Genomic DNA, 16,321 nt, shown 5'->3' with positions numbered 1-16,321 from the left:
CTAGGAATACAGCTGTTGTGAATACATTGTCTCATTTTCACAAGCTTCCCTTTCACAAGCTTCCTTCTGTATTTACCTCCCAAACTACTATCACCCTGGCAGCAATTGGACATCAGATGTGGCAGAAGCAGAATATGATCTGACTGACGGCATTTCTGTTTTCAAAGTCCAGAGCAACTTACGTCGACCGAAAGGAAATAAATGTTTGCTGAACTTTCCTTAAGCTACATAATAAATGGAGCAAACCAATATTAATGCAGTGGATTTGCCTGACTGGCAAAACACCTTATTCTTGGAATTTATATGTATACATAGGCACGTGCGCGCGCACACACACACACACACCCTTTTTGAGCATGAGCAACTTGTTTTGGGCTTTTTTTTCCCTTTGCCCAAGCACCACTCTTGTATTCCAGAGAATGCAGGTAGTCCTCAACTTACAATAATTCCTTTAGTGACTGTTCAAAGTTACAACACTGAAAAAAATGGTTTATGACTGTTTCCCGCACTTCTGACCACTCCATAGTCACATGATCAAAATTGAGGTAGATGGCAACTGGCTCATATTTACGATTGTTACAATGTCCTGGTGTTCCACTTTTGCGACCTTCTGACAAGCAAAGTCAATGGGGAAGCCAGAGTCACTTTACAACCGTGTGGCTAATTTAACAACTTCAGTGATTCATTGAACAGACTAGGCATGAAAAGTTGTAAAATGAGATAAAACTCACTTAACAATTAGCAATGGAAATTTAGGGCTCAGTTGTGGTTGTAAGTTGAGGAATACCTGTACGATGGATCGCCTGGACAGTGGGTCCCCCATTAAATCGAGAGCTCCTCCTGAAGTTTTGTGCTTTGCCTCTTTTGCACAAAGCTTGTGAGAATCCATAACTCAGTATGTTTCTGAGTGAACCGAGAAATTATGAGAGCACTCTGCAAAATCAACCACTAATAGAGGACAGATTTAACCTTCCACGCATTTATATTTTTTAAAAAACCTGTTTTCTCCAGAGCTTCTGCTGGACTGACTTCAAGCCTTTCTCCTGCGACGATGCTTCTAAGCCTCTTGGGTGGCTCCCAAATACTCCATTTCAGTAGGTCCCCCAATATCTTTCTTGCTTCGGCGGCGGAACTCTTCTGCAATCTCCTCAAAGGACTTGCCTTTGGTTTCTGGCACTTTCAAGTAAACAAATAAGACGAAAAGGAGCAGGAGGGCAGCAAAGACCAGAAAGACATAGGAGCCCAATAGTTTCTGTGATGGGTGAGAAACAAAGAGAGAGGATGTTACCATCACTGATTTCAGGAAGGCTGGCAATTTCAGAATATACCCACCCTTCAATATTACACGTGGTCCTCGACTTATAGCCACAACCGGTCCTAAAATTTCTGTTGCTAAGCGAGCCAGTTAAGTGAGTTTGGCCCCATTTTACGACCTTTTTTGCCACAGTTCTTAAGTGAATTTGCTGTAGTTGTTCAGGTAGTAGTAACACGGTTGTTAAGTGAATCTGGCTTCCCCATTGACTTTGCTTGTCAGAAGGTCGCAAAAGGTGATCGCGTGACCCAGGGACACTGTAGCCGTCATAAATATGAGCCAGTTCTCAGCATCTGAATTTTGATTGCATGACCATGGGGATATTGCATTGGTCATTAAATGTGGAAAAAAAACCCGGTGATAAGTCACTTTTTTCAGTGCTGTTGTAACTTTGAAAGGTCACTAAATGAACGGCTGTAAGTCGAGGACTACCAATATTCAGTTTTCAGAATGAACCACAATCGTGGAGGTGAAAAGGGTCCCACACTCACCCGCTGTCTTCCACAGTTATTTACACAGTGCAGAATTTGCTGCTATTTAAAAAAAATATCACAATGTTTATAAGAAATAATAAAAACAAGAGACTGGGCATGGATGTGAAAGAGGGTTGAAAAGATGGGGAGAATGCTTTTCTGAAGACCTTCAGGAACCCAAACCCTAACCTAGTAACCAGGTTTCACCTGCTGCATGCTAATATTGCTCTGCCTCTTCTATTTCTGATTCACAGAAAAAGTACACATCTGTATGTAAATATGCTTGTTTGGCATAAATTCCAATAGCATCATGTGTATTTTTTTTTACATAGTTTCGCTCTTGCATTGTTCACAGTTCTGAAAGCATAACCACACAGATTCCAGCTTTGTTTGGGCATTGTCCATCTGTGGTACAGTCTTGTGATTCTCCCAAAGGAGCTTCTTCAAAAGGCAGTTGGACTTTGTTTTTCCTTGAAGACGTTTCGCTTCTCATCCAAGAAGCTTCTTCAGTTCTGGCTGAATGAACTGGAGGAATCAGAACTGAAGAAGCTTCTTGGATGAGAAGCGAAACGTCTTCAAGGGAAAACAAAGTCCAGTTGCCTTCCGAAAAAGCACCTTTGCGACAACCATGACCTGGATCACTGAGAATCTCCGCAGACATACAGTATATTCTGTGACAGGAATCTGGCAGCAGTTCCCTCAGATATGAGTTGTTTCCATCCTACGCTACCTGGAATCTTTTTACCTGGATATATCAGGATTAGGACATGATTAACTGAGATATGGCCCTATCCCCTTCCGACCAAACTGATACCTTCCATGATACTAAGGAGCCATAGCTTCCTTCTAGGCCAGAGGTAGGCAACCTTGGCTCTTTTATGACTCGTGGACTTCAACTCCCAGAATTCCTGAGCCGGCCATGCTGGCTCAGGAATTCTGGGAGTTGAAGTCCACGAGTCATAAAAGAGCCAAGGTTGCCTACCCCGGCCTAGGCCTTCAAAATAGAAAGTTGCAGTAGTGGGTAATGTGAAGACCTGCACCCACGACTCAAGTGAGCTGCTGTGTCTTCCACATAGGCAATACTGGTCTGTATTAAGGTATTCAGTCTTAGCATCTTTCACATGTTTTGAATACTAGGATTGTCCAGCACTTCAGATCTGAAAGTGAAAAGCTACTTCAGAGCAGGTAGTGGCTTGAATGTAGCATCTGACTAAAAATCCTGAAAGCATCCATGCCATTTCCCAGTTTTGGGGGTGTCCTGGTTTGAAGAGTTGCAGGGAGATGTTATATTTGTGCTACTATGTGCAGGTAGCCCTGGATGTACGACCATAATTGACCCCAACCTTTCTGTTGCTAAGTGAAGCATTTGTTAAATGAATTTTGCCCCATTTTACAATCTTTCTTGCCACAGCTGTTAAGTGGATCACTGTAATTGTTACGTTAGTAACATGGTTGTTGAGTGAATCTAGCTTCCCCATTGCTTGTAAGAAGGTCACAAAAGGTGATCACATGACCCCCGGGACACTTCAATTATCATAAACAACTCAGTTGCCAAGCTTCCGCATTTTGATCACATGATTATGGGGGGAATGCTGCAGTGGTCATTAAGTGTGAAAAACAGTCATAAGTCACTTTTTTCAGTGCTGTTATACAGGGGTAGGCAACCTTGGCTCTTTTATGACTCGTGGACTTCAACTCCAAGAATTCGTGAGTCATCATAGCTGGCTCAGGAATTCTGGGAGTTGAAGTCCACGAGTCATAAAAGAGCCAAGGTTGCCTTCCTCTGTGTTGTACCTTTGAAGGGTTACTAAACGAACTGTTGTAAGTTGAGGTCTACCTGTAGTGCACATCTTCCAGTATATTACTCCTAGCCCCAAATCCAATATTGTTGGCATCTGTTCATCATGAACAGATGAAGCTGAAGTCATCTCTTAATGTTAGTCATGATACTCTACGAATAAGTATGGAATCCACTCCTACCTTGATGTCACGGTAAAGTCTAAAAACATAATATTCTGTTGTTCATTTTATCTACAAGCTAGATATAAAATGGTCAACAGAATATTACTTTTAAGGGGCAAATCCTGGACAATCATTCAGTTGTGTAGTTTCAGCATTATAGAACAAAGGTCAAAGTTTCCTTACAGCCAGGTATGGGAAGAACATTCCAATGCAGAAATTGGTGGTCCAGTTGCAAAATCCAGCAAATGCAACAGCCGCTGGGCGAGGACCTTGACTGAATAACTCTGCAACAATGAACCAGGGAATCGGTCCTGGTCCAATTTCAAAAAAAGACACAAAGAGGAAGACGGAAACCAGGCTGACATAGCTCATCCATCCAATCTTGGGCTGAAAACAAAAGCAGATGGAACCATATCAACAACATCATCAGCTTTCAGTCACAGTAAACGGAACAACTTGGGTGGCCGTCATCTGTTTCTGTGTGGCTATCTGCAAACCTTATTTACATGGTCAAATATCATGGTTTCCTTAATTAATTGTTATTTTAGCCAGTGTGTGTTGGATTTTATGTCTGCAGACCATATTTATATCCCATATAAATGATTCGAGAAGGGAAGAAGTTGGAATAGTACCGTAATTCCATGCCAAAGGATAGAATTCTGGGAGTTGAAGTCCACAAGTCTTAAAGTTGCCAAGGTTGAGGACCTCTGACATAGCAGTCATTTTTACTTTATTCAATGAAAGACAGCAGGTATGCAAAGGGTGAAGACTCTGAAAGCCATAGCAGTGTCAGGTGCCATGGACAACATTGAAAGATCCTGGGGTCTATAATTCAACAACTTTTGTAGAAGATATCAAAGGATAGTAGCATTTAGCTGATCTTATCTGGACTTGGAAGATACCAAATGTCAGCATGGTTGGTATTTGGATTAGCAGCAACCTGGGAATCCCAGGGTTAAAGGTTAGATTTAGAGAACAAATTATAATCTGGAATAATGCAGTTGCAAACAATTCCATCTACTTTCCAAGAAAGCTTCGTGTTTGCATTCAAATTGTGTCACAATGGAACATACCAGTGTTTGTCAACCTTGGTAACTTTAGAACGTGTGGACTTCAACTCCCAGAATACTGGAAATGCTGGCAGTTGAAGTCCATCCCTTTTAAAGTTGCAAGGTTGAGAAACACTGCTATCCATCTTCTCTTAAGCTCTCAGAAGAGAGAGATACAGATATTACTTTTTCCTCTGTTGATAGTGAGTGTGGCACATTTGTCCAGTCCAAACTCCATTGCAATATCTTGGCTACGCTTATGGACAACAATGAATGCCAGTTCTATTGCCAATGGTATTTTTCCATAGAGCTTTTCCATATATACATATTTCAGTTTCCAACTGAAGAAACACAGTGATCCTCGACTCTCGTTGCATCAGCATCTGCAACTAGATGCTGACATTTGTGCTCGTACTTTGCTGCTCTCCTTTTTCTCACTTCCTCTTGATTTGGAGAAGGGATTCACATCCCACTTAAATTACTCTAGTGCAGGGTTAGGCAACCTTGGCTCTTTTGTGACTTGTGGACTTCAACTCCCAGAATTCCTGAGTCAGCATGGCTGGTTTAGGAATTCTGGGTATTGAAGTCCACAAGTCATAAAAGAGCCAAGGTTGCCTAACCCTGCTCTTGTGTATCACCAGTCACAATGATGCATTGTGTATATCAGTGGCTGAGAAACCCTAGGACAGAGGCTCTAATGGTGCAGGACAGAAGAGGGAAACTTCTGATGTTTCATCTCTACTATTAGATACATAAAATATTTACTGCTGGAACAATAAATTCTTTCTTCGGGACTGTCCACACTAATAACCTGCACTAATTTTTCTGTGGCTCTGTAAAGTTTTATTCCTTTTGATATAGGTAGATAATGTAAACTGTTTTTCTATTATTTCCTGCTTTTGTCTATTTATTATCCCATTTGACTAGTTAATTGTTTTCTTGTTTACTGATGTTTAATAAATATCAAGCTTTTCTTTCTAAGTGAATTGAGCAGAATATGTGCTTATTCTGATGCGGATGAAGGAATTGACTGGGAGTGTGCGATTTGCAAGTTAAGTTGTCAATGACCCACAATATGATTTACACTTAATAACAGTAGCTCACTTCCAAGTAGCAGTGACATTCTGCTAGAGAGATTAGATGTTCAAACATAGTTAATGTGGACAGAACTAATAACTAAACACTTGAGACAGATATCTTACCTGAAGCACAAGCCCAAGAGTCATTGTTATGGTACACACCATCATGCCTAACAGACCAGCCATAAAGAGGATCCGTCTCCCTGCTTTCTCCACCAGGAAAAGCTGAAAGTGTGGGGGGGGTTTTTTTGGGGGGGGAGGGATGAGGAAAGAGGGAAGAAGAAGAAGAAAGTTTTGTTGATTAAGCAGTCAACTTCAGTTTGGCAATGCAGCTAAGCTACGTTGTATCAAAGCTTCTTGCATACGGAATCCACTGGGTCCATCACAAAAACAGGCTTTGTACACAGACAGATCAACAGAGCTGAAAATCCTCTCCCTTATCAAATCATAGAGTTTTGGGGTAGCATTTTTAGAAGTTGTGTAAACAGATTGCAGTCTAGATTGTAGGCCAAGAGTCACTTTCTACATGAGTTGGATAGTTGTTTTCTGTTTTGTCACATATGTAGAGGTAGAGGATGGAAACAGACTTTGGAAAAGAAGAAAATCCTCAAAAAATGTGGGGAAAAATACTTACTGGTGTTTCCTTTAATCCATTTTCCATGGAGAGGACCTTTGCTGTTTATAGTATAGCCCCCATCTCTGGAATTCTCTAGCTCAGAGAATACTGTATTCTATTCCTTTAAACCAGTAAACATAAATGAGGGATTGATGTTGGCGTTTTATTTTATTTTTTTTATTTATTTTTAGTGCTCTGACAAATCTCTCTTGCTCTGAAGTTGGCTTGGATCTCTGATGAAGCAGAGCTTATGACTGTTTTCAAATTGAGCAAAATCACTTTTAGCAATTCGGTGGATTTTCTTTACTATCCCAATGATAACAGATGGTCTTTGAGTGGATCCTTGTGTTTTAAGAGCACAATACTGGCTCAGTATGTCCAAGATAGCAATCAGTCGTCAGGTTTTGTAATAATTGACAGCCCCCTTCTTTGTGAATGTGTCCAGTCCCCTTTTAAAAACAGCTGGTGGTTATAAATTCCATACTTTAAATCCTAATCTTTGGTGGGTTTTGTCTTGCAGAGAGATTGAAAAACAAAACTCTGTTGATGTAAATCAAGCATTACAACAATACCTTTGGTCACTGGGGTTCATATTCTAAGGAAATAAAACACAAAAGTCTTGTGGGGACTTTGTAATCCTATATCATCATATCTTGGCTGATATCCCGCCTATCGAATTGCTGGCCTAAGCACATTTTATTCTGTAGCAGCTCTTTTCTGCTACTTCAGCGATCAAAGTTCAAATAAATGGTTATGTCTACCTGTTAGTCGAGACCACCACCAGTCACTGATTTTTTTTTTTTATAAAGCTCAGATAATATCTAAAGGCTTGTAGAGAAGAATAAACACTGCCTGGAACCAGGAGAACATATTTACTACAGTTGTCAAAAGACAAAATTTTAAAACTGCTATTTAGAACCAAGATTAACAGAACACTAGGAAAACAGAAGAAAAAATAAAGTTTATTATTCAAACTTCGGGAAAATGTCCAAGGCAATTTTGATCACTATTTTTAAAAACCTAATGTTTCTTCTTCATTTTTATGGAATCCTAACTAGATTTCTTCAGATGCAAGTCCCATTCCTTTCTGTAATGCTAAATTCCTTAGGAAGAAGGTTTTTTTTTTAACTTTTGATAGTCTCACATTGTAACATTTCCAAGAAAGGTTGTTAAACCACAATCTAAAACCCCAAGAGTAGCTGCATAATTGTAGAATAGAATAGAACAGAACAACAGAACAGAACAAGAGCTGGAAGGGACTACGGAGGTTTTCTAGTCCAGCCCCCAAGCAGGACAACCTATACCAGGCGTGGGGAACCTTGGCTCAGGAATTCTGGGAGTTGAAGTCCACAAGTCATAAAAGAGCCAAGGTTCCCACCCCTGACCTATACCATTTCCCATGGATGAATATGTCATCAGCCTTGTTGACAATTTCTTGGCATTGAGGCAAGTCTAAAACTCTCCTAACAGTCTGGATGTTTAAAAGGAGACGAAAAAAGTGGAACACTGATAGCTTTTTTCCCCTTGCGTAAAATAAATTCACAAATTGTTAGCCGTTCTTGGACCGACATAGGCAGCTTGAACAATAGTGGAAGGGAGGGGGGAAACTCACAAGTCCAATCCAAACTTGTGAGCTTCCCACATGCACCCAGATGGCCACTGCGTGATGCAGAATGCTGGACAAAAAGGATTTAGGGCAGTGTTTCTCAACCTTGGCAACTTGAAGATGTGTGGACCACAACTCCCAGAATTCCCCAGTCAGTGGGAGTTAAGGTTCACACATCTTCAAGTGGCCAAGGTTGAGAAACACGGATGCAGGACCTTAACCCATGGGGCTCATCTTAGGATAAAAGGCTTTGTCGAGCTTTTATAACTCCACCCATTGGCAGAACATGGCATTATCAATTCTACAAAAAATACAGGTAGTCCTCCTCTTACGACCACAATTGAGCCCAATATTTCTGTTGCTAAGTGAGACAGTTTTGCCCCATTTTACAACCTTTCTTGCCACAGTTAAGTGGATCACTGCAATTGTTAGTAACATGGTTGTTAAGTGAATCTGGCTTCCCCATTGACTTTGCTTGACGGAAGATCACAAAAGGTGATCNGTGGCCTTACCAAGGCATTGTAAAGTGGTATTAACACTTCACGTGATCTTGATTCTATCCCTCTGTTAATGCAGCCTAGCACTGTGTTGGCCTTTTTGGCAGCTGCAGCACACTGCTGGCTCATATTTAGGTGATTGTCCACTAGGACTCCGAGGTCCCTCTCACAGTTACTACTATTGAACAAGGTGCCACCTATGCTATACTTGTGCATTTGGTTTTTCTTGCCTAAATGTAGAACCTTGCTTTTTTCACCATTGAATTTCATCTTCTCTTAAGCTCTCAGAAGAGAAAGATACAGATATTACTTTTTCCTCTGTTGATAGTGAGTGTGGCACATTTGTCCAGTCCAAACTCCATTGCAATACCTTGGCTACACTTACGGACAACAATGAGCGTCAGTTCTATTGCCAATGGTATTTTTCCATAGAGCTTTTCCATATATACATATTTCAGTTTCCAACTGAAGAAACACAGTGATCCTCAGCTCTCGTTGCATCAGCACCTGCAACTAGATGCTGACATTTGTGCTCGTACTTTGCTGCTCTCCTCTTTCTCACTTCCTCTTGATTTGGAGAAGGGATTCACATCCCACTTAAATTACTCTAGTGCAGGGTTAGGCAACCTTGGCTCTTTTGTGACTTGTGGACTTCAACTCCCAGAATTCCTGAGTCAGCATGGCTGGTTTAGGAATTCTGGGTATTGAAGTCCACAAGTCATAAAAGAGCCAAGGTTGCCTAACCCTGCTCTTGTGTATCACCAGTCACAATGATGCATTGTGTATATCAGTAGCAGAGAAACCCTAGGACAGAGGCTCTAATGGTGCAGGACAGAAGAGGGAAACTTCTGATGTTTCATCTCTACTATTAGATACATAAAATATTTACTGCTGGAACAATAAATTCTTTCTTCGGGACTGTCCACACTAATAACCTGCACTAATTTTTCTGTGGCTCTGCAAAGTTTTATCCCTTTTGATATAGGTAGATAATGTAAACTGTTTTTCTATTATTTCCTGCTTTTGTCTATTTATTATCCCATTTGACTAGTTAATTGTTTTCTTGTTTACTGATGTTTAATAAATATCAAGCTTTTCTTTCTAAGTGAATTGAGCAGAATATGTGCTTATTCTGATGCGGATGAAGGAATTGACTGGGAGTGTGCGATTTGCAAGTTAAGTTGTCAATGACCCACAATATGATTTACACTTAATAACAGTAGCTCACTTCCAACTAGCAGTGACATTCTGCTAGAGAGATTAGATGTTCAAACATAGTTAATATGGACAGAACTAATAACTAAACACTTGAGACAGATATCTTACCTGAAGCACAAGCCCAAGAGTCATTGTTATAGTACACACCATCATGCCTAACAGACCAGCCATAAAGAGGATCCGTCTCCCTGCTTTCTCCACCAGGAAAAGCTGAAAATGTGGGGGTTTTTTTGGGGGGGGGAGGGATGAGGAAAGAGGGAAGAAGAAGAAAGTTTTGTTGATTAAGCAGTCAACTTCAGTTTGGCAATGCAGCTAAGCTACGTTGTATCAAAGCTTCTTGCATACGGAATCCACTGGGTCCATCACAAAAACAGGCTTTGTACACAGACAGATCAACAGAGCTGAAAATCCTCTCCCTTATCAAATCATAGAGCTTTGGGGTAGCATTTTTAGAAGTTGTGTAAACAGATTGCAGTCTAGATTGTAGGCCAAGAGTCACTTTCTACATGAGTTGGATAGTTGTTTTCTGTTTTGTCACATATGTAGAGGTAGAGGATGGAAACAGACTTTGGAAAAGAAGAAAATCCTCAAAAAATGTGGGGAAAAATACTTACTGGTGTTTCCTTTAATCCATTTTCCATGGAGAGGACCTTTGCTGTTACAGTATAGCCCCCATCTCTGGAATTCTCTAGCTCAGAGAATACTGTATTCTATTCCTTTAAACCAGTAAACATAAATGAGGGATTGATGTTGGCGTTTTATTTTATTTTTTTTATTTATTTTTAGTGCTCTGACAAATCTCTCTTGCTCTGAAGTTGGCTTGGATCTCTGATGAAGCAGAGCTTATGACTGTTTTCAAATTGAGCAAAATCACTTTTAGCAATTCGGTGGATTTTCTTTACTATCCCAATGATAACAGATGGTCTTTCAGTGGATCCTTGTGTTTTAAGAGCACAATACTGGCTCAGTATGTCCAAGATAGCAATCAGTCGTCAGGTTTTGTAATAATTGACAGCCCCCTTCTTTGTGAATGTGTCCAGTCCCCTTTTAAAAACAGCTGGTGGTTATAAATTCCATACTTTAAATCCTAATCTTTGGTGGGTTTTGTCTTGCAGAGAGATTGAAAAACAAAACTCTGTTGATGTAAATCAAGCATTACAACAATACCTTTGGTCACTGGGGTTCATATTCTAAGGAAATAAAACACAAAAGTCTTGTGGGGACTTTGTAATCCTATATCATCATCTCTTGGCTGATATCCCGCCTATCGAATTGCTGGCCTAAGCACATTTTATTCTGTAGCAGCTCTTTTCTGCTACTTCAGCGATCAAAGTTCAAATAAATGGTTATGTCTACCTGTTAGTCTGGACCACCACCAGTCACTGATTTTTTTTTTTTATAAAGCTCAGATAATATCTAAAGGCTTGTAGAGAAGAATAAACACTGCCTGGAACCAGGAGAACATATTTACTACAGTTGTCAAAAGACAAAATTTTAAAACTGCTATTTAGAACCAAGATTAATAGAACACTAGGAAAACAGAAGAAAAAATAAAGTTTATTATTCAAACTTTGGGAAAATGTCCAAGGCAATCTTGATCACTATTTTTAAAAACCTAATGTTTCTTCTTCATTTTCATGGAATCCTAACTAGATTTCTTCAGATGCAAGTCCCATTCCTTTCTGTAATGCTAAATTCCTTAGGAAGAAGGTTTTTTTTTTTAACTTTTGATAGTCTCACATTGTAACATTTCCAAGAAAGGTTGTTAAACCACAATCTAAAACCCCAAGAGTAGCTGCATAATTGTAGAATAGAATAGAACGGAACAACAGAACAGAACAAGAGCTGGAAGGGACTACGGAGGTTTTCTAGTCCAGCCCCCAAGCAGGACAACCTATACCAGGCGTGGGGAACCTTGGCTCAGGAATTCTGGGAGTTGAAGTCCACAAGTCATAAAAGAGCCAAGGTTCCCACCCCTGACCTATACCATTTCCCATGGATGAATATGTCATCAGCCTTGTTGACAATTTCTTGGCATTGAGGCAAGTCTAAAACTCTCCTAACAGTCTGGACGTTTAAAAGGAGACGAAAAAAGTGAAACACTGATAGCTTTTTTTCCCTTGCGTAAAATAAATTCACAAATTGTTAGCCGTTCTTGGACCGACATAGGCAGCTTGAACAATAGTGGAAGGGGGGGAAAACTCACAAGTCCAGTCCAAACTTGTGAGCTTCCCACATGCACCCAGATGGCCACTGCGTGATGCAGAATGCTGGACAAAAAGGATTTAGGGCAGTGTTTCTCAACCTTGGCAACTTGAAGATGTGTGGACCACAACTCCCAGAATTCCCCAGTCAGTGGGAGTTAAGGTTCACACATCTTCAAGTGGCCAAGGTTGAGAAACACGGATGCAGGACCTTAACCCATGGGGCTCATCTTAGGATAAAAGGCTTTGTCGAGCTTTTATAACTCCACCCATTGGCAGAACATGGCATTATCAATTGTACAAAAAATACAGGTAGTCCTCCTCTTACGACCACAATTGAGCCCAATATTTCTGTTGCTAAGTGAGACAGTTTTGCCCCATTTTACAACCTTTCTTGCCACAGTTAAGTGGATCACTGCAATTGTTAGTAACATGGTTGTTAAGTGAATCTGGCTTCCCCATTGACTTTGCTTGACGGAAGATCACAAAAGGTGATCACATGACCCCGGGACACTGCAACAGTCATAAATATGAGTCAATTGCCAAGCATCTGAATTTTGATCATGTGACCATGGGGATGCTGCAATGGTCATAAGTATGAAAAACAGTCATTAGTCACTTTTTCCAATGCCATTCTAACTTTGAACAAAATGAACTGTCGTAAGTTAAGGACTACCTGTATTCAATTACTATGGTTGGGCAAAATAACACTTCGGCCACCAGTTTGGACCCACATCAATTGTTACATGTAAATTGTGCTTTCTTTTTAAAGTTACTACGGCACTAAAAAAAAGAGCCGTGATGGTGCAATGGTTAGAATGCAATATTTCAAGCTAATTCCACCGACTGCCTGCAGTTTAATCCTGACCAGCTCAAGGTTGACTCAGCCATCCATCCTTTCAAGGTTGATAAAATGAGGACCCAGATTTTTTGGGAAAATATGCCGACTCTGTAAACCACTTAGAGAGGGCTGTAAAGCACTATGGTGCGATATATAAGTCTAAGTGCTATTACTACTTACAGCAACAACAGTGAACACCGTGTTCACAAAGCCGACTCCTATGGTTGCATAAACAGGCTTCTTGACATTTGCTTTGTTAAAAATATCGGTAGAGTAGTAGAAAATCTAACAAGGGAGACAAAAATAATCTGTTAGAAGTAGTGAAATCCTTTCACCACACTGTGTATGTAAGCTTGTCTCTGTCTTAAATGAAATTTCAGGATGCCGATGGCACAAATTAACCAGCAGCTGCATTTATAATAACAGGTATATTTCCCAGAATATTTTAGCAATCCTACTGATATGTTGGACCTGACTTCAACCAATTCCCCAATGCTTATGGTTTAATTATCAATTGTGAAATCTATTATTGGATTGAGCACTGATGATGTTATGGAGTCAGGTAATGAAATGTCTGCAATCACACAACTAAGCTCAGAGAGCATTAAGTATTTCACACTTCAACTCCGAACTACAGATATTCATTTCTATTATGGCATTGTCTAGAAGTCCCACCTAGCTGAATAACCCTCCCAGATAGGTGTGTATAAGTGACATAAGTAAACGTATTTAGTATTAATACCCATTGGCAAAAAACTTACAGCATTAATTCCAGAAAACTGTTGAGCAATGTGAACTCCTATGGCCACTATGAACGGCTGGCGGTAGGTCGCAGTTGTAGCCAGCTGCCAAATGGAGACAGATTTTTCTTTTGACAATTCTTCTTTCTCTTTCTCCATTTCCTCAATTTCTTTGGTGGAATCATAGTTTTGTCCCCTCAGTTTTAGTAAATCTAGAAAGGAAAAGTTAAGTCTTTCTTTATGAAAAAGAGCTCTAAGTAGTCCTCGTTTAATGACATTTGGGACTAGCAACTTGGTTTAAAGCAAAGCAATTACTAAGTGAAAAATTATCAGGTGAGCCCAAACTGTGGGGAAACACAACTCGCAAGAAAGCCAAGTAAAAGGGTAAACCTTATAGCTCTTCATCCTGAACTGTGATTGTTTTTGTTTACATTCATAGGAGAAGAAGGCATTATAAGAGAGCAGTGATTTTAGGACAGAGGTTTTCAAACTTGGCCCTTTTATGACTTGTGGACTTCAACTCCCAGAATTCTTCAGCCAGGCATGCTAGCTGAGGACTTCTGGGAGTTGAAGTCCACAAGTCATAAAAGGGTCAAGTTTGAAAACCCCTGTTTTAGGAGCTTAGAAGGCAAACAAAAGCCTCTGGTGTGAAACTAATTGTCAATTTCAGGCAGCATCTGAAACCAGCCAGATGGTTCTAATTAACTAATTAAAATCAAAGAGCTAAGTTTGTTAATTTGACCTTAGCAGTTTTTAGGGTTGGACTTTGCCGCAAAGAAAAGCACTTCAGGAAGAGGCAGCCTTTTTAAGCAATCTCTCCATTGTGTGAGGGGGCAAAAAAAGAAAAGAAAAAGAAAAACAGGTCAGGCACAGGACAATGCCATATCATACTAACTGCAATAGCAAATACCTGATGAGAGAGATGTTGCAAAGGTTTTAAGTGTTGGCATTGGATGCAAAGCTGATTTTTTTCATCACCATTGTAACTGCAAACAGTTGCTATCTGAAGACAGTTAGTTACTAAACAAGGATTACCTGTAGCTCATGTATTTTTAATGGGGCATGAGAAGCATGGCTTCTCCCTATGGAAATTCTCTGAGCAAATGTGTCATGTTATACAAGCCCATATATAACTGTAGATTCAAAAAAGAAGGACTTTAGCTTCTACCTTCTGCCTGGAAAGAGAAGATCTTCAACTAATCTATATACTGAACATATAAATATCAATTTGAAGCAAGATCAGCCTATAATTGCTTCCATTTAATATTTTCTGGATGATTTTTTATTAAATATGGGTTTGGCAGAAAGAACTCAATGCCTGAGGATAAGGTGTGCATACAGAAGGCCCTGGATTTAGTTCCTGGCGCTTCAAAATAAAGACTCAAGTAAAACTCTTAGGAAAAACAGCCTTGTCCCTAAGAAGAATGAGATGGCCATCAGAAAGAGTTGATTTGTGATTATAAGAGCAGTGACTCCAAAACGATTATTTTGGAGGAACAAAAGGTGGCCAAGAACATTGAAAGGGACCAAAGATTTCCCCATGCATTAAATACTCCAGAGATTAGGTCATGGATTTTTGAGTGTGTAGTGCAGGGGTGTCAAACTTGCAACGTCACATGATGTGTTGTGACGTATCGTGACTTTTTTGCCATTGCCAGCAATGGGGTGGGCGCAGTTTCACTATGATGCATCCAGCCCACGGGCTGGCAGTTTGACACCCCTGGTGTAGTGCAGTGATGGCGAACCTTTTAGATACCGAGTGCCCAAAACCCGGCCTCGTCCCCACCTCCCCGCCCCTGCCAACTCCGCCCCTGCCCTGCCTGCTCCACCCCTGTTCCGCGCTCTGCCCACCCACAGGGTCACCCACTGCCTCCATGGTCCGCCGCAGCAGATTGCCCAGGCAGCCCAGCAGCACCTTGGCGGCCACACCCTCTTCCCATGCCCCGCAGCATCATCTGCACATGACGGCGTGAGGGCGGAGTCTTGTCCCCACTGCCCGGCTGCCATGTTCTTGGCTGCGCTGCTCTGTGCAGGCTGCGCTCAGGGCAACTCTCCTCCAGGGGGGCTGCTGGTGAGGAGGGGCCGTGGGGGGAGGCAGGGCTGAGGCGACGGTGCATGTGCCCACAGAGAGGGTTCTGAGTGCCACCTCTGGCATGCGTGCCATAGGTTCACCACCACTGGTGTAGTGTATTGCTTTATTAAGAACCAAAGTGAGACTAAAACACTTTTTTTGGGAAGAGTTTTTTCCCTTTGGAATCATCCTTGAAGGAAAAGAACAACTTTTTCTTTTTCCTCTTCTCCGTTTGCTAGGGAATCATTTTTTTCAGATAACAATATTATCTGAGTGGTTCCTGTTTGGTTTGATAGGAGAAGCAGAGTCTGATATTCTGTTGCAGGTAGGGGCCACTCTAGAGAATTGCCACTAGCCAGAGAAGACTAGATCTCTCTTAACTTTCTATGTTCCTAATTGCGGAAGGTTCCTGAAATTTCACATTGATTTTTTCCCCTTTTCCTTTCTATTTACTCTCACTCGCAATGTGCCAGCTTTGACCTTAGCCTGGAGCATTGCCAGAATACTGCCTCCTTCCTTGACTATCTTGAATCTTGAAATACAACAACTCACTGCAGCCAACTCGCCACAGCTAACTTGCCGTGGGACAACTTACTACAGGACAATTCAACAAATACAAAAGTTAATTTCAATGGAACTGTGGCAATAATTAT

General features: G+C 40.9%; 1 protein-coding gene across 1 annotated transcript in view; it reads right to left on the bottom strand.

Moving 5' to 3' along the window:
- Positions 1–1,057: 1,057 nt before the first annotated feature.
- Positions 1,058–16,321, bottom strand: part of SLC2A2 (solute carrier family 2 member 2) — a 34,739-nt gene continuing 19,475 nt past the window's right edge. The window contains exons 7-11 of the mRNA XM_015825761.1: positions 13,619–13,809; positions 13,038–13,142; positions 9,921–10,022; positions 3,931–4,134; positions 1,058–1,252 (exon numbers count right to left, since the gene is read on the bottom strand). Of these exons, the coding sequence (XP_015681247.1) occupies positions 1,058–1,252; positions 3,931–4,134; positions 9,921–10,022; positions 13,038–13,142; positions 13,619–13,809 (797 nt within the window). The remainder of the gene's footprint in view (positions 1,253–3,930; positions 4,135–9,920; positions 10,023–13,037; positions 13,143–13,618; positions 13,810–16,321) is intronic.

The sequence above is a fragment of the Protobothrops mucrosquamatus genome, unplaced genomic scaffold (assembly GCF_001527695.2).
Source record: "Protobothrops mucrosquamatus isolate PMUCROS unplaced genomic scaffold, P.Mucros_1.0 scaffold2794, whole genome shotgun sequence".
Taxonomy (NCBI): domain Eukaryota; kingdom Metazoa; phylum Chordata; class Lepidosauria; order Squamata; family Viperidae; genus Protobothrops; species Protobothrops mucrosquamatus.
This window is presented reverse-complemented; position numbering and strand designations above follow the sequence as displayed.